The 19,414-nt window shown below is 39.2% G+C and overlaps 1 protein-coding gene across 4 annotated transcripts in view; it reads right to left on the reverse strand.

Annotated features, from left to right (window-relative positions):
* Positions 1 to 1,805: 1,805 nt before the first annotated feature.
* The window catches only part of PCMTD1 (protein-L-isoaspartate (D-aspartate) O-methyltransferase domain containing 1), a 68,114-nt gene continuing 50,505 nt past the window's right edge, over positions 1,806 to 19,414 (reverse strand). For all 4 annotated transcript variants that reach the window (XM_042972953.1, XM_042972956.1, XM_042972954.1 and 1 more), the window contains exons 4-6: positions 14,090 to 14,261; positions 12,135 to 12,258; positions 1,806 to 4,405 (exon numbers count right to left, since the gene is read on the reverse strand). In XM_042972953.1, coding sequence (XP_042828887.1) covers positions 4,038 to 4,405; positions 12,135 to 12,258; positions 14,090 to 14,261 — 664 coding nt within the window. In that variant the 3' untranslated portion in view covers positions 1,806 to 4,037. The remainder of the gene's footprint in view (positions 4,406 to 12,134; positions 12,259 to 14,089; positions 14,262 to 19,414) is intronic.

Genomic DNA, 19,414 nt, shown 5'->3' on the forward strand with positions numbered 1-19,414 from the left:
GTCGTGATCTCACGGTTTGTGAGTTCAAGGCCTGGCATCGGGCTCTGGGCTCTGTGCTGATGGTGCAGGAGGGCTCAGGATTCTGTCTCTTCTTCTGTCTGCCCCTCCTCCACTTGTGCGCGCACGCACACAACTTTCTCAAAACAAAAAAAAATCTTCATTTTTTTAATTGAAAATTTTAATTCACTAAAGAGACCACAAACAGAATGAGAACAGAAACCGCGACCTAACAGAAGAGATTTGCAATACACGTAACTGACAGTGGGTTAACAGCCAGAAGACAGAAGGAACCCTGAAAGCCAATTTCTTTAAACCATTTCCAAAAGACTTGAATAGAAGCTTTACAGAAAGGAAACCTGAAACGAAGAAACACTCAGAAAGGTACGAAACCTCCATAACCAGTAACAAAGCCTCTGTAACACTTCACACTACTAAACACGCACAGATCGCCATCAGACGCAGGTGAGGTCATGGGGGAGCTGGAACATGTGAACATGGCAGGAAGGCACAGGCTGTCCGGCTGTGTTGCGCCACCTAGTGAAGGCGAATGCAAACATGCTCTATGGTCCAGCAATTCTACTCCCAGGTGTGCACTCTGTGAAGGCTCCCGCACGCGTATGGTCACAAGACATGCCGAAGAATGCCGCCGACCAAAGCAGCTGACGTGACAACGAATGTCCATTGACAGCAGAATGAGCAAATAGACTGAGTCTGTGGGTGCTGACTCAGCTGTATACAAAATGGATCGATCTCAGAAAGGCAGTGTGGACTGAGACAGTCACCTGCAGAACAAGAGTAGAGCTCCACTTGTGAAGTTCAGTATGCATGAGGCCGAGTGATACACTGTTCAGAGACACGAACATATGTGGTGACGCTATACCAAAGAGCAAGGTCGTGACTGACACAAAAGGAATACCCCCCAGGGGAATAAAGAGGACACTGCGAAGGGCACCCGGGTCACGGTGATGCCAGTAGTCAAACCCAGTAGTAGGTACACCCGTGTACTTACATGTACGCTGAATTATTCTTCCTTGTGTTTTGCATATATCCTCTAAATATCCTTCATATATACCTAATACTTTATAAAATTAAAAAAAAAAAAGCCTACACTGTCTTCAAAGGTGGCAACACTCCAAAGGAAATGAGATGTTCAAATACAGACAATGAACCGTATACAATAATTCAAGCATATATCCATTGGTATAGAGATTTCCTAAATTAGGAAGAAAATGCCAGGCTACTAGAGAACAAAACTGAATTATATGCAACTGCTTATTTAAAATAACGTTCCGAGTCTTCCCATGATTGAACAGGCTTTGCTTCGCTTTTGTCCTCTCAAACAGCTAGAAACCAATACTTAACATTTTTGGTGTTTTAACCGTGACGCATGCTGTTTTAATGGCATTTTTGTTTATTAGGACTAGAACCAAATGTATCAACTAGTAAGAAGTGTAGACTTAAACTGTCTTCTTGGTCGTTATGTCTTGAGGTTTATCAGGTGCTGGATGCTATTTAAAGTCCTCTCCATCTAGCTGTCTGACTTCGGAGACTCGTGCTATCTCCCTAGCCCTCCTCTCTACAAAAGAAAAGACTAGATTATTTCCAGTGTTTTATCTGGCTGTTAAAATCCCATGAATATAGTCCTCATCATCTTCATTTAATTTTACCTTTCTTTGCTACTTTTTCCACCTATAAAGCGTAATTATTCACACCCAAGTAACCATGAATTCATTAAAAAATAAACACGAACCCAAAATATTCTTGATCATTCTATATTCCCATTAATAAAAGGGCTTTCACTTTAATTTTCATTTATTTCTACTTCTTTATTTAAAGTCAATAATAAAGTCACAACTGTAAAATGGATGCATTTAAAAACACAAAAGATACATTTCAATGACAAAAATATGTAATGGCAACGAAAACCTACTGTATACTTTGCCAAGGTCCACAGAGTAAAAGACCATGTGAGCAAGTCAATCTTCAAATATATCCTTAACAAAAACTCTCTTCTGAATAGTAAAATCATCATTTAAGAATATGTATGTTTACTATCTGGACACCAGCTCCAAAACCGACAGAGTGAGTACGGAGAGGGCGGCCGGGGTGGGGGGGGGCGGGGGGTGCTGGATAAAAACAGGTGGGCACCAGGAATAATACTAAACTTCTAAAACTAACATTTAATTTAAAATAAAGTGACCGTTCCTAACAGATGACAATTGTATCAACTATTTTTTTTCCTTGATAGAAATGAGATGGGACATTTCTTAACAGTAACAGCTTAGCAATCATCTAAAAAAAGAAAAAAATTGTGGAGATAACACCCAACCCCCCAACCCCTATCAACCTAGCCCTAGAGTCACTGGTATAAAACAAATACCTTCCATGAAATTATCTTTCCCATTACTAAAATACCCTCATTTACTTGAGATAATTCATACTTAGAATATTTCAAATGCTCATTTTTAAATGTGTAGAATTACCAGAGCTGAGATTTTTTAAACCAACTATGTATTACTAATAGTTGAATCTTTGAAAAGAGATAATAACAATCCTTTTACTATGTAGCAGTTGGGTTTCCTTAAACATAGTTGACCAACTACGGGGAACAGGGATGCTGGTGGTAATAAGAGATACACTCAAATTTTTCCTTTTAAAAAACACATAATCCATGTTACATGAAGTAGTAAGTATGTTGCATTGTGTACTTTCTTAACAAGGAATGACTATTTTCAGGCCCTAGTGGGAAGAAAAGGAACAAATCAAAAATGGCATTTACTGTTGTATCGCTGGTAAGCTATAATTAATATTCTAATGACGGATAGTTTAAGTGTGTGATATTAAGAAAAAAGTGATAATTAGAACTTCACCAAAAGCAACAACAACAAGAAACAACCCACACACCGTGAGAAAGTTAAATGAGCACAACATAGGTCCCAAAGATTACACTATGATTCTGAATTGGATTTTCAAAACAAGAGGCATCTGCATACAATTCCTGTGAACATCTCCTACACTACAAAGATGAGTTTCTTTCTGAGGCTCGCTCAGTCCTACCTTGTCAAAGACAAAGATTCAAATGAACCAGAAGTTCCATTTGCTAAAGTGCACCTGCTTCTGAGAGCAGCCCAAGAAAGGGGCCGTTACTCATGCTCACTCCCTACCTGTCTGTCGTATCGACAGTCATACAGAACAGTGGATTTTTTTTTTTAAACCAAACACTTTACACAGTGGACAAGAGAAAAACCCATCCCAAACATACTATCTTCTAAAACTCCAGAGAGTAGGGTAACCTCATTGCTTTTAAATACTGAAAATGTAAAGGGTCCATACAAATCAAGAACTGTATCAAGTATATACTTTTTATTTAATATTCACTTGATGTGCTCTTAAAATCTCTAGGAGAGAAGCAGATATTTTCCCATGTCTTTTGGCAATAGATTCAAAAGCAAAAGTAGCAGTGCCACTGAACTCCACGAAACTTTTTTTTAAAGCTAAATTATTCAACATCTGAATTGTTATTGCACTCATAGATTGCCCGGAATACTACAGCAACTCAACAGTAGTGACCGCAACCGAAGTAAGGTGAGTGGGTCTACACAGCATTTGATTTCCTAATTCGCTCAGAAGGTTTTCACAGAGGAAAGGAAAAGAACTGCTGTTCAAAAACCAGTATATGCTTAACAATTATGTAACCTTCTATAAAATGAAATGTAAGGCTCAGCACTACAAATCTGTAAGGAATCAGAAAAGGATTTACGGTATACAAATCTTGAGTATTGTTGTATTCCACTCTTGAAGTCACTCTGAGTTAAAACAGCCTTTTTTCCAAGATTTAAAGAAAAATATATTTTATAAAAAGGGATTCTTTTTAATTACTGAATACATCATTTTTATTACTAAGACAGAAACAAGTTATACCTTTTCCACTATAGTTCGCTCTGTGGAAAGAATTCGCTCTCTTTTAACTCCTAACAAATGCTACATTTTCAAGACTAAAGGAATTATCAGTAGGCATTCTTTCTTCGTGATCTAAGTTATTTTTCTCTAAAATATGTCAAGTAAGCCTTTAAAGATTCAGGGAGAGGGAGTTTCATGATTTTTTCTCTCAGTAAATTCTGAGGTGGTTCCTCTGGCTTCATGGCATCGCTGTGGTCTTTCTCGTCCTCTTCTTTGTTATTCTCCTCCATTTTCTCATCCTCCTCACTGTCTAGAGGCTGAGGGATAAGCTGATTACCCACAAATACGTAAGTATTGATTCTCTGTTTAACCCTCTTTCTTTTCCTTTTGGGTGGAGCCCTCTGAGGAATCCCCTTGGCCTGTATCTCATCATTTATGAAATTTCGAAGTGTACGTCGGATATAAATGCGAGCCAAGTCTTGGAGATTCCGGACGGCACAGGGAGCTAAAAAAAAAAGAAAAGCGCAAACAAAACACACACACAGAACACATAAAAAAGCAAAACATTACACACTGCTCATTTCTTCACAGAACAAAATATTTCTTAGCAAACGTTAGAAAACACCAAGTATAAAACCTCTTCTTTTTCTAACAAAGATTTCAAAGGTGCTCTCTATATGCCACACCACCATTCTCAATTCTGTGGAAAGCGGGGAGGTATCTGTGTATGTGTGTCCCCAGGTATATGCATGAATATTCTTTGAAAGAGGAAGTACGAACTTAGAAACGGGTTCCGTAAGAATGAAGCAGTTAGAGGATAAGAAGAGAAGACAGATTTTATATCACATATATTTTTTTATATTTTTGATGTTGAAAACCATACAAGAGAACGATCTGTTCCTAAAACTCAAAGGCAACATTTGAACGACCGCCTCAGTCTGAGCTTTAAAGCTTGTGCATGTGTGTACATACATACACACACACACACACTTGGACACACACACACACCGAGTTTTCCTCTATAAATCAGTAAGTACAACTTAGGCAAAGGCCCGCCACAAATCATGCTGTATACAATGTAATAGGCCAAAACAGGCCAAAACAGTGAGATTTCCTTCAGTTATTGACGTTTGCTTCTAGCAAATACAGTCGGTCCTCCGCTCCCATCTCCCACAGATCTGCAAACCCTTAAGCCCTAGAACACATACTCTTCCTTGTAGCCTGCTCTGTTCCAATGCTTTAGACACAGAGAAATTAATTCTCTCGTCCCACGTGAAATTCATTTCTCCTAGTTGCCATCCCTGTGGAAATAAAACTACCATCAAGGAGCCTTCTCAAATGCCTAAACGAAACAAAACATAACCCTCCTCAGTTAAACAGCACTAAAAACTCTCCATTTGTGTTTTCTTTCTTTACTTTTGGTACTCTTTTTCTGGATACTTCCCTTGCAAACTTTTTTGTTATAACCTATGAAATCCTGCCTTCTGTAGGAACTCTTTGGTGTGTGGCCTCCCTGTACCATCAGACTGTAATTGGCCCCCTTCTACCATCAGACTGTAAGCTCCAGGAACGAGGGGCCGTGGCACTTCCTCCTTGTGCTCCGTACAGGGGCCTGCAGTACTAGAAGTGCACAGTCTATCACCCTGTCCAAGGCTCCGAGTGCTTCCTTCCCCTAGACCCTATCACGGACTGGATACACGCTGCAGCAAGGGACAGGGTTTTTGGTAAAACTCCAGCATGGGAGGCCTTTCTAGGCTGATTCAACGATCCCTCAGCACACACCGAAGTGGCCCACGACAAAACCTTTCCTTCAAACTTTTTTCAAGTCCCCTACTGCAATCTGAAATAGAAAAGAATTCCCAAGGGCCATACTGGGCATGTTCAACTACAAACCATTTGTTCTACTGTCTGGGCCTGCTCCCAACTATCCAACACGGAAACCAAAACATATAACAATTTGAGTTCAAGTCCTGCTTCTGCCATCCATGACTTTTGTGAACACTGGTTAAGTAAAAACAGATGGGAAATCTCATCTCTTATATGTTAAAATGTGTAAACTACCACCTGTTCTGCTTATCGCCCAAAATTGTTAAGCTGTTTCACAGTCACTCAACAACCATGTGTTAAACTATACGCCAGGTACTATTAAAGAGCTCGTTTAGATAGAGTGAACGATTTAGACTAAGAAAGTCCCTGCTCTTATGGAGATTATATATTTGGGGGAGGGATAGATAAGAAATAATTATGACAAAAAAAAGAAGATATGAGAAAAAACACCAATGACATACAAAGTAACATGGGGTATGGCTACTTCCGACTGGGTAGTCCCAATGGTCTCCCCTAGGAGAGGCGTGTCTGAGCTAACATCTAGACGATACGAAGAAACAGCTGTCTGTAAATAGCTTCATGCACAGGGAATGGCGAAAAACACTAGAAGGTGAATGAGCTTAGCACGTTCAAAGAGCTGAAAGAAGGCTGGTGTCAATGAAGTTTAGAGCAGGAAGCAAACAGTAAGGGAGGTGATCGGGGTGATCTTGCAGGCCCTGGTAAAAAATGTGCCTTGTATCAAGGGTTTTCAAAAGGCAGGGTCATAATGCAATGAAAATGGCACTGAGGGTCCGCTGTGGAGTATGGATCATAAAGAGAGGGAGCAGGAGCCCAGCGGGAATACTCCAGTAATCCACCTGAGATCTGACGACACTGTGATGCAGATTAGAGTAAGGGAGGTTGGCAGTAAAGACGTAGAGAAACGGACAAGTCTGAAACACACTTTGAAGGCAGGCTGGACGGGCACTGGATGTGGGAGAGTTTTTGGCCCAGGCAGCTTGGTGGATGCGACTGTCAATTAATTACTGACACGACAAAGAGGAAGAGTAGCTGGGGAGGAGAAAATCAAAACTCTGTTCCGTATGAAATCTGGAATGTGTGTGAACATCTCCTGGAAGAAGATTTCAGAAAGGAAAACAACAGTGACACGCTGGCCACCATCTCCGCGTGTTACAGGCAACAGCACACTTAGCGCTGAGGACAAGGAAGTAGACAGAAGTGAAATAACTTGGTCCCGGTCACAGAGGTCGTAGGTGACAGGGGGTGGAACCTGAACGTGGGCGTTTTGACTGCACGGTCTCTGCTCCTGCCCAACCGCAAGCAGCTGAATCATGTGTCTGGGACTCAGGGGCAAGGCCAGGGCTGGGGACAGAAATCTGAGAGCCAACAGCCTCTGGCGAGCACCCAAGGGGGAGTGTAGACACAGAAGAAACCTGTGCCTGAGTGAACACTGAAAAAGCAGGGGTGGGGGAGGCTGGTGGAGAATAAATCTATAAAAGAGTTTTGGGAATTTTAATAAAAGAGCTAAGAAATAGAGCTATAATTAGTCTTTTCAGCTGGTCTTTGTTCTTGCACCTTGCTCTCATTTTCGGTGTTCTTTTTTTTTTTTTTCGGTATTCTCTTTTAGCACCTGAATTATGTTCATCCTCTGCCAACACTGCTATTCCAAGGACACTGTTAGAATGATGAACCTTTCAATCCTAAACTGTCAGAATACCTCACTTCATAAAGAACCAACTAGACCCAGAATGGCAAAAGATTCAGACTTAAGTCCTAAAAAAGCACCCACAAGAGCTTCATGTAAAGTTTGTCTCAATGATACACAAACTTTTAGATAATTCTCAGAATTGAAAATATTCAAAATCCCCCGTATTTTCTATTCTATTCTTTAACACTCCCTTGTTTGTAATGCTTCCAGTTACGAGTTAAGGATTTGATACTCACCCTGACTACTATTAAAATTTTATTTTGAATCAAAGCTTTCACTCCAAAATTATAATTAAGGTTATCTCTAACACACACACGGAAGCTCTATTTGTTTTTCACGGGAACCTAGCAGTCAGCACTTTCGTTTTTATTAACAAAGACTGAAAAGGGCATTATATTTAGGCCAATCTCACAAAAGCATCGATTTGGGGCCACTTTTGAACCTACAAAAACAGCAGCTTCTGTAAGTGGCCACACAACTGTTGCCACAATTTATGAAGTCTCTTGCCCCTTGAGATTTTTAACAAGAAATATACATTTGGCTTTGCGTTCCTGACAGAGCTCTGAAAACACCTGGGAGTTACCTAAGTGATAAGAGCATAACAGGTTCCTTTCAAGCACCCCTGGGTTTAGGCTAATAAGGCAACTTTTCGTAAGCCCCTGAGTGAGCGGGCTGGTTGCCAGAGGACTGGAACTTTCACCAGCACCCTCTGGCAGGGGACGAGGGGCTGCAGGTTGAGCCGGTCATAAATGGCCAATGACTTAATCAATCAAACCTCCATAAAAAGCCTTCACTGCAAGGGTTCGGAGAACTTCCGGGCTGATGAACACACGCAAGTGCCAGAAGGGCCCTCAGAGGAGGCGCGGAAGCTGGGTCCTTCCCACAAACCCTCTGTGCCTCGATTCCAGCCGGCTGTTTCTGTGCTGACCCCTGTTATACTAAACCCCGTAATCCAGTAAGTGAACTGTTTTCTTGGGTTCTGTGAGGCACTCCAACAAATTATTGAATTCCAGAAAGGGGTCACGGGAGTTCCTGATTTACAGCCAGGCTGACGGAAACACAGGTGAAAACTTGGACCTGTGGCTGGGGGCTCAAGTCGGAGGAGATGGCGGCAGCCTCGTACAAGCCCTTTAACCTCCGGGGTCTATGCGAACAGTGGTTAGTGATGGGAGGGGTCAGATCACAGGACACCTAGTTGGTGTCCACAAAGAATTCGAGAATTCCTTGGGGTGGAAAAACCCACATGTCTGAGAGATGGAAGTATCTAGTGGGTGGTGTATGGAGGAAAGTTTTGCCTAAGTTGGTATAGAATTTTTCCCTTTTTCCTTTTCCCCTTCTAAAGGGCCCACCTGAACTTGAAGCAGCTCCTTTAGAATGTTGCATACCACCCCGCGAACAAAGGAAAGAAGACGTGAATTGAATCAAAAGTAGTGATAAACCTGAGGAAAATTCTAACTACATTTTAGTAACTATTTATACAGGCAGTTTCATAGCTACAAAATACACTTGCCAGAGATTTGCATGTGTATTTTTTTAGTTCTCTTTTTTTGCTAACATTCTTTCGTAACTTAATCCCCTATAATTATGAAATAATGTTCTCTAATCAGCAATTTTAACAGAAGAAACTTGTTCTTATTTTCCAAACATCCTATTAAGTTTTGACAAATAGTATCTTCAGAACTTTTTTGTTCTGTGAACATTATTCATAAAAAAGCTTTTATTTTTTACAAAATCGTAATTCCTGGCTCATTTTTATGCTATTGGGAGCTGATGATTTTTTTTTCCCTTTTATTGTAGAGACTTTCAAGTATGTATACAAGTGAGTAATAGTATAACGAACCCCATGTACCACTCAGCTTGAACCCTCACCGTACAGCTAATCTTACCACACTCCCATTTCTTCCTCCCAAATCCACCACAGACGATTGTGATGACAAATTTGGATCGATCATTTCACCTGTAAGTATTTCACAGGTATGACGGATTTTTTTTTTTTTTTAATTTGGGCTCTTCCCCCTTTTATCCCTTTCGACCAAATTTATGCCCCTACTTTACATTCACAGTTATGTCCATCAACCCACAGAGGATAGTCTTATTAACTACCTAGATCTACACTGTATGGACATCTTTAAAATGAGAAAGAATGAAAATTGCCCATTTGTAACTGCGTTACTGCAAAACCACATTTACAAACTAGCCTCCTCTAAAGGACACTAAACTAGGGAAACTGTCAGATAAAGAGGAATGTCTCGGGCTACAACAGTCTCCATGAGAAAGTGAAACACCTAAATGGCTGATGCACAGAAGTCCACAGGGACCTCTATAAGGACACTTATATGTCTTTACAGATATACATTATTACATTTGTGGTTAGGCCACCGTGTCACAGAATTTTTTTCATTACTTCTTTTTTGTGACTCTCTAACCTGTTATGATAGGTTAACGAAAATGGTCATAAATATGACCTGTAATTCTAATATTTGGAAAACAGGAGGGAAAAAATAGTTTTACTTTGTTATTATTATTATTATTATTGCTTTTAGTTATTGCTTTTAGCAACGAGTTGAAATATTCAATGATCTTAGTACGGGATGGTCTACTAAATATTATAGTATGTAGTATATGGTATATACATACACCTATATATACGAGGGAATGTGTGTGTATGGTCTACCAAAAAGTATACTTTGAAATAACTGTACAATGCATGTGAATACAGGTGACAGTTACTTGATTCTGGTGTTCCTAGCACCAGTCCCTTTCAGTCCCAGAATACATCTAGCACGTGTCTCTGAACAGACAGGAAGGAAGTTTAAATTCAACATTCCAGCAGAGTAACTTTACTAACAGAATGGATCTTTTTGATAATCCTTTTTTTAATCATTCTTATTTTCAATTTTCTATATACTCAAGTTTCCTTATGTAATCGTCTTATGTTGCTCTGTTGTGTAGATTGACTCAATTTCGTAACACACAACAGCAAAAAGTACGTTCGGAAAAAATGGCTGATTAACACTTTCCGAATTGTGGAAGGTTCAAAAGTTTTTTTGAACTGAGTGCCTGATTTCTTTCTAAATGAGATTAAAGTAAGAGCACTGTGTCAGAATTGATGCATCTTGTGACTCTGGAAAGAGCGGTCAACAGGTCTCTCTGATGGCAACTCCCGTTACAGAAGAATGCTAGGAAGCCCTCTCCCGGGGTCTAGGGAAGAGACCCCGCCCCTGCCGCTCACTGCCCCTTACCATAGAACCACATGGGTCTGTCTGCACCACCACATACCTTCGTCCCCATGGCAGGAGGAGTGGTCTGTATGGTTCGTGAGTGCGAAGCAGCTGTCCACGTGTGGCCTTTCCCTGGTCTTTTCCTCCGCTCACCCACACATGAAGCTCTGCTCCCCTGCATTTACGGAGCGAGCCCACACGACGGGAGGCTGGCCACTACTGCCTGTGGTTGCGTGGATAGTCTAATTTAAGGGTGCGGACCAAAGCCATATTCCGCCCCTACTCCTTTAGTAGGTGATAAAAATGACGTTTCAGTTCCTAGCTAATCTGACCGCCAAATCCTTCTCTCCATTGGGAAGGACGTGGAAGAGGGAAAAACAGGCCACAAAAACCACGTAGCTCACAAGACGGTAAAATAAACAATGAAAATAAAGTTACATGTAAAGCCAGGTTCCTTTGAAATATATTCATTTAAAAAGCAAGTTAAAGCAAGAAGTCTACCATGGTAAAGTTAGTTCATTTTTGGGAAGGAACCTTACTCACCGATTTCCAAAATCATGATATATCACAAGCCAATTAACATTACTCTTACCTCTGTTTCTACTTTCAGCTGCAGTAAGTTTATTACTTCCTCCTTCTTGAAATACTGCTTTTTTCTTGATTTCCAACACAAACACCTCTTCTCTCTTCTCACTCTCCCCCAAGTACTCTCATCCATTCTCATAGCTGAAAATGCCATTTTTAGGTTGAGGATTCCCAATTTACACCTCCCCTTGTGCAGTGGGTTTACAACCACTTGACTGCCTGCCATGTGCATGCCAACAGGAAACTCAAACACGGCCAGAATAAAATACCTGATCTTCCTACACCTGTTTCCAAACTATTCCATCGCCAGTCCTGCAAACAGCAATAAATGGTACCACCACTCAGCTAGCCGCTCAAGGCCAAACTCGCCATCCTTCTTTTTCTCTCTACCACCGCCTACAATTTAGTCTACTATTTTTCTACCTTCGAACAAGTCTATCCACAACCAACACTGACTTTACCTTTGATAAGGAAAGCCCTGTATATAATCTATCTTCTATACTCTAGCCAACGAACTTTGACCGCCCTGAAACTTGTTTCCGGTCTTAGAACAACCAAGCTCTTTTCAGCTCAAATAAAGGCTGTTGTGTTTGTCATCCTTCTGTGTAGAAAATGACAACAAATTTAATATAATTAGTAAAGTCACAGCTATAATTAATAAATTCATGATTTCTTTCACCTGCCCCTTCTTTTCATATGTCCATGAAGGCAGCTAACTGTGTCTGGTGCAAGGTAGGGGTTTTAACCCACCCCCACAAAAAAGCTGAATAAATCTGTTGAATATATAACTGCATGTTTATTCGATTTTTCATAATTATATAGTCCATTAAATCCCAACCATAAGAGTTTAACAACAGTCACGGTTCAGTCGGAAAGGACCAACAGTTACTTACGGAGTCCTACGGAATCTGGTTTGCCATTATCATTCTTACTTGGTTGTACAAGCGGAGCAAATGAAACAGCAAGGATATTTTTACTTTCCCAAGTGTTTTGTCCAGTTCGCATAATTTGTGTTAACTATTTGGAGGAAAACACAGAAACAGAATAGCTTAATCCTGGAAATGCGATCACCTTACAGTCACAGTTTTGTTTTCATGGAATAACTGCCAATGGTTGCTATATAATCACCTGTATTTGAGTGCAACCAAATTACTACCATTTAAATACTTACCATAAAATAACACAGAAGAAATCACAAATATTTGCAGCTCAAGATAGATAAATCAATGTATGTAGAATATCCAAATATGGTCGAGTGACCCATCATGTTATATTTGGGGTCTGATACCTTCTAGGGGTCTCATTCCAACCCACACCTGCCAGTGGATCCCAAATTAGATGTTTCACATAGGTTCAGTTGTTTGGTTAAAGCATTATATAAAGCATTAATAAAACCACGTTCTGATTACTGTACCAATGAGTCAACTTCATGGCTGCCCATGATGGTCATAAAATGCAGATTCTAATTCTAATCGCAACTTAGTGTTTCACAAATAAACGTAATTAATCACAAGAGCATTACAAGTTTTACCTACCTGGCAAAAACTCATCCCCAGTCCTTGGAAAAAAAAAAAAACTAGCTCAGTACATGGCTTGATCAAGCTGAATTAATATCTTCAATTTCTATTATAAAAATAAGCCCATTTGACATTCGGATGATAGTATATAATTAATATTTAATAAAATACCAATGGGAAGCCCTATCTTAAAAATATTTGGAAAGGTATTTTCAACAGATAACAGAAGATTGTTCATCTGGGAGTCTCAACTCTGGAAGCATTCAAGTAACAATGTTTTTCCAGGAATGTTTTTTAATGAATGTTTTTATATTATGTCTTTTTAATTACGGACAAACAATTTGCTACAGAGCTTAGTGCATGGTAATGGTGAAATCTACTGAGCTGCAAATAACATGCTGTGATGTTAAGGGACCCCCTCCCCGAAGATTATAAACTCCAAAATGATGAGGCAAGGTCCCAGTTGTCTTATGTAATTTATCTTCTACCGTGTAAACCACAAGGCATTTTAAACATCTCAAATTTAGGTTAATATGAATATTAAGGATTTGTTTTGAAATGCATTTTTATAAAAATTTTTTTTTGAGAGAGAGAGAGAGAGCACACACGTGTGAGCAAAGCGCAAGCAGGGGAGGGGCAGAGGGAGGCGGAGAGAGAGAATCTCCAGCAGGCTCCACAGGGGTTGAGGTCATGACCATGAGATCGTGACCTGAGCTGAAATCGAGTCAGACACTTACCCGCCTGAGCCACCCAGGTCGCTCCATGTTTATAAATTTTTAAAGTAATTTCCTTTTGAAAGATCCACCCATTTCCTGAATACATTAGTATTTCATACACTTACTATCCCTAATAATTCCAAACCGAAGGCAGATAAATAACTGAAAAAATATTTTCAAATGAGTCTATGTCATACTAAATCGAGATTTAAAAATTTACTTGTTTCGTTAACGGATTTAAGCAGTCCAAACCAAATCCCAAATAGAATTTCTCTTTTCTATGCTCAAAGAACTAAAGAATGTTGGAAACTGAGTGGCTAGTAGAGATCTTCACACTCAACTGAACAGCTCTGGGTACAAAAACTGTGGGAGGAAGCAACTTGGCAAACATCACACAGGCTAAGCTCTGGGGAGACGAAAATCTCTTCAAACCCTAGTAGAAGGATCTCTTCTGTATCTGCTTTGGTTCAAGAGTCTGTTTCAAGGTTTTGTTTTTGTTGTTTTTATAGCTAGATCTGTGAAGAGTACTGCTTCCTTAAAAATCACAGCCTACTTTTCACTGATAGAACATTTCCCGCCTTAAACTAACGTGCTTAAGCAAAGGGCAGAAGTTACCTGATCTTCTATAGGCATGACCAGAATGCCTCCAACTTTCAGTAAGATTTTCATGTAGTTTTCATGGTCCTTCTGGACACCAGCCCCACAATAAATGCGGTCATACTGATGGCTGTCAGACGCTATCTGGAGGCAATTACCAACCACAAATGCGGGTTCACAGAACTCAAATCTGCACGAAAAAACAAACATCTTTTAATTCATTTAAACAAAAGGTTAAATCTAAAAAAATTAACATAATCCACTTCTTTGCAATAGTGAAGTTACCAAAATTAAGGATAAAATATCAGGAGATTTGATTTAAATATCATATTTATGAAGTTAAACTGACCAAATATATAGTTTTATTATCAATGATATAATTCACATTTTTAAAACAACCTGTTTTTTTGCCATACTGAAACTTCACTTAGGGCTTAAAAAACGAGCATAAGGAAAAGCTCCTCATGATACCAATCTTGTGATGCCCCACAAGTGATAGACACTAAGTTCACCTTCCGCTGCCCTTTCCAAAAAAAAAAAAAAAAAAAAAAAAAAAAAAAAAAAAAAAAGCCGATGGGCCAGCGGCCATGAAAAGGGCTCGTGCAGTCCACATCTCTGTTTGACATTTCTGCCGTGGCTGACAGTGGCAAAGCTTCGCCAGGAAAGGACGCACTTCAGCAACCGCTATGATTAGGGAGATTTTAGCAGAGGTACATTACAGGGCTGTTATGTGACTGCTGCTTTGGCCCCTGGGATCTCCCTATGCAACAGAAGGAGACAGGGTTTCAAAGCAAAGGCATCTTGTCCAGGCCACCTGTTCCTGGTTACAGTGTTGGTTCACGGTATAGAGAGTTATGCTTTTACAAACTATCCTATTTAGACTCCTACTTTATTCCTTAAGGTGTAGCAAATCTGTAAATAGTTTCTAACGTATAACATTAATTAAAACCCAATGCACTAATAAAACATATAATCTTTTAGAAAACTAATTCATGGAATATCCTTTTACTTTTAAGTTGATTAACGTTAATATGACCACACGTAAAAGTCAGGCTATTATTTGAGAATGGAATAATCCATGTTAAAAGTTTCGGCATGCGGGAAAAAATGACAATGATTGAATCATAATCATTTCTACTTTGTAAAACATATCCTGTCCTTTGCTAATTAATAGACTTATTACATAACAACTTTTCATTAAAATTCACTAAACAACAGACACGTTATATTCACTAATGTTTAAAGAAGAGTTTACCAGAACTATGCCCTGTCTTTGGTCCCCTACCTTCTTAGTGGAGGCTTAGAGGTGGGCTGGGAAGGGTTGAGGAGTTGGGATGGGATGACTTATCAGTGTACCCTCTCTTGCCCATACCCCCACACTAGGGTAGAGTCCATGCCTCATTATTTCTTTCACTGTAACTGCCTCCTCGCTGCTCACACTTTTCAGGTCTCCCCTCCATCATTTTGCTCCCTACTGCAGAGGACGGAGTGAAGCTCCTTAGAATGCCACATGGGGCTCTTTATGACCCTACCATCAAGCTGTCCTGCCAGATTCATTTCCTGCCTCTGCCTTCCCTGCTCTTCCCCCTCACTGCCCCCCCCCCACACATACTATGTTGTAGCCAAACTGAATTACAGTTGACCCTTGAACAAGGCGGAGGTTAGAGGTGCTGACCCCCTCCCTGCTGTCAAACATCCGAGTATAACTTACGACTCCCCCAAAACTTAACTACTAACAAACTACTGTTGACCGGAGGCCTCACAATGACCACATAAACGGATGACTAGCACTTTTTAGTTACATGTACTTCATACTGTATTCTTACAAAAAGGTAAGCTAGAGAAAGGAAAATATTAAGAAAATAAGTAAGAGAAAATACACGTATAGCACCGTACTAAAATCTGCATTTAAGCCGTCCTGCGCAGTTTAAGCCCATGTTGTTCAAGAGTCAACTGTGTGTGCTTCTGGTTGCTTAGAGGAAGTAGCACAAATTGTTTGGAAATCCTGTAGCTGGGTACATGCGGCTCCTTTGACTGAAATGCCCTTCCCTCTCTCCTTCCCTTGATAAATGCCTACCATCCCTTCAAGACAAAGTTCAAGTATTAGTTTTAGTAATGAAATCTTACCCAACTCTATTTTAACAGTGTCTCATTCTTCCTACTGCATGGTACACATAAAAGTGCACCTAGGCTAGGGCCATGCTTAAATCCCTTTTAAACTCAAGATTATGGGATGACCTAGGATTGCCTAAGATATGGCCAAAGTATAGTTTCTTGACTTTTAAGTATAAGATACTGTGGATCATGTGGTGTAATCATTCTACCAAACCCACAGTAAGCATTCTTTAACAAGAAAACATTAGACTATTTTCAAGGAAATCTAAAAATCTTTATTCTTATACAAATTCATCTTAAATAATTTAATTTTATGATAATTTAAGTCAGTCTTATTTTTTGGGAATTTGTATTTTAAAAATTAAATTATTCAACCTCTTTTATCAAGTCTATTAAATCAACTTAAAAAATATGCTTACGGTTTAAAAAGCTTCCTATTTGTTAAAAATACATGGTAACTTACAGAACTATTACTTAAGACAACACCATTATGAGTACACAACTTACGATTAAGACCACTTCTCAGATTAGTGACAGTTTATCCGTCCTCATCCAAGCAAAATTAATTAGAAATAATTTAGTGCCTGATTCTAAAATCAAAGGTGTGATTCTGGTCAAATTTCCTAAGAAGCACAATTCATTAAGTGAAATATTATTTATCGAGCCCAGTTGTGTGTAAAGATTGGAAACAGAATGGGAAACACTCAAGCCTACATCTAGTGGAAGAGACAAGAATCAAAGAATGTCACTAATACAGACTTACAGCTATAATAAATGCTCTAAAGGAAAGGAATATGATTCCATAAGACTAAGGACGAAAGGAAATAGACCTAGGGAATCAGAGAAAGGCTCCCTGAGAAATGTCAAGATGAGACAGGACAATGTAGAACCACAGGGGAGCCACGATGGTCGTCACTAGCCACGTGTGGATACTGAGCCATTAAAATGCAGCTAGTCCAAATTGAGCTGTACTGTGAGGATAAAATTCACACGGGATTTCAAAGATTTAGCCCAAAATAAATGTAAAATAGCGCAATATTTCTTTTATTTATGTGTAGGGGCGTGTGTATTTCAACAGCCACATAAACTAAAGACACTAAACAAATACCCTTCTGCTTATAATCTCTGACGAGGCGCTTCAAATACTTTCTCCTTAATGCAGGCTTCCCTTTGAAACATTCCCCTGGTATTCCTTTCTATTTCTGTGAATATTTCTTCTGAATTTTAAATGTATCTCCACCACCTATGACAGTCCTCAGAATACATTTACTAAGAGAACCATACAAAAAACATAAATGTTTTCTACCTATCCACTTTGAATAGGAACCCAAAAAATCTTAGGACTAGAAGAGAAACTTGCCCAGAAAGATACAGAAAAATATGTGCCTATGATACTTTCTATAACAGTATGATGATCCTTGCTGTACTAAACTGGTCACTATAAAAAGCCGTAACTTCATGCTACAGAAGATAGTTTTTCTCAAAATGCCAAAAAAGGCAAAACTCGAATAATTTCAAAAATCCTCACCTTTAATGAATAAATCAACTGTCCTATAACTGAAAGGTACTTTTTTGGGCCTTTCAGAAGATCTTAAATAAGCCACAATAACATTAGGAAAACGACTTCATCTTTTTCCCCCTGTAATGCAGATCAGAACAACTATATTTTGCTTTCTCTTAGGGAGTAATCTCTAAATCTATAAATTTCTACTAATGCAAATGGAACATATATTTCTAACAAATACATACGAGTTCTTTACACTTTCATTTAACATAGTCAAATTAATTTATTTTAACAGAATATTCGAATCTGAAAGTTTAATTGAACTTGAGATGTTCCAAAAGGATGGGACTATTTCTAGATTGAACATAGTAAAATTTCAAGGACATAAGTAAAACTGAGGACACTGAAATGTCTTCAAATGTTGGCACTAGAACATCTAGAACATAGAAAATTCACATGCCAGGGGCGCCTGGGTGGCTCAGTCCGTTAAGCATCCGACTTCAGCTCAGGCCATAATCTCACGGTTTGTGAGTCTGAGCCCCGCGTCGGGCTCTGTGCTGACAGCTCGGAGCCTGGAGCCTGCTTCTGATTCTGTGTCTCCCTCTCTCTGCCCCTCCCACACCTGCACTCTCTCTCTCTCTCTCTCTCAAAAAATAAACATTAAAAAAAAATTTTTTTTTAAAAAGAAAGAAAATTCATATGCCAAACACATTACCAAAAAATTGTAACACTACCAGTTTAGTGGTCATTAAGAAAAATATCTACCAGAGATAGTGTCTCACCTGGAGACTCTTGATTATAACTATGGCTTAACCTTTTCTACCAGTAATACATGAATCCTTCACATTATTAAAGAACACAAAACAATTCTCAAAATGCATTGTTATTTTATACATTGTATCTAAAAAAAAAGTAGGTAATGGACTATCTTTCCTAATAAAGGACTTAGAGATGAGCTTTAGTCCTTCTAACTAGGTACATAGCTGAGGATCTTAGACATTCTGTATTCTAACAGGAAAACTGTGGCTTATTTTTATGACAGCATTTCAGGTAAATGAACTCACACCAATGCCATGGCTAATGATGTGTGTAGGACAATGTTTATGGATGTGCCCCCACCCATGTCAGATGATGCCCAGGCAATATTTACAGAGAGCTAGACGACTGACTGGAGACGTGGATGGTAGCTACCGTGTCATCAGAGTAAATTACAACTCCTATTCATTCTTCCGGTGTTGACAGGAAAATAAAGAAAACATGTTCTCCCGTAGGCTTTCACTATCTTCTGAAAGCTGAATCTCACCTAAGTTTCCACAAACCTCTATAGAGGCAAAGGACATATTTTAAACCACAAATACAATCTGTGTATAATCTGGAAGACTTCAGCAATAAATTAACCAGAACTTTTCAGTTTACTACAAAATAGTACTACACTATTTATAGATCTATACAGGAAATCTAGGTTAAAATTAGTGAAAAGGAAAACCCAAATTCCATTTTTTCACATCAATCAAAAACTATACGAAACCTAGGAGGGAGCAGGGAGGCAAACCAAAATGGCATTTCCTTCGTGGTTATTATTATTCATAAATTATGGCTCACGAGTGCTTGCTCTAATTTTTATTCTTAATTTAGGAAAGTTCATTAAAATTTTATGTCTGTTAGTAAAGTGAAAAGTAGCAATCATTTTTATTCTTTGAAGAAAATTTCCAAAACAAAATTTC

This window comes from Panthera tigris, chromosome F2 (genome assembly GCF_018350195.1).
Source record: "Panthera tigris isolate Pti1 chromosome F2, P.tigris_Pti1_mat1.1, whole genome shotgun sequence".
Taxonomy (NCBI): domain Eukaryota; kingdom Metazoa; phylum Chordata; class Mammalia; order Carnivora; family Felidae; genus Panthera; species Panthera tigris.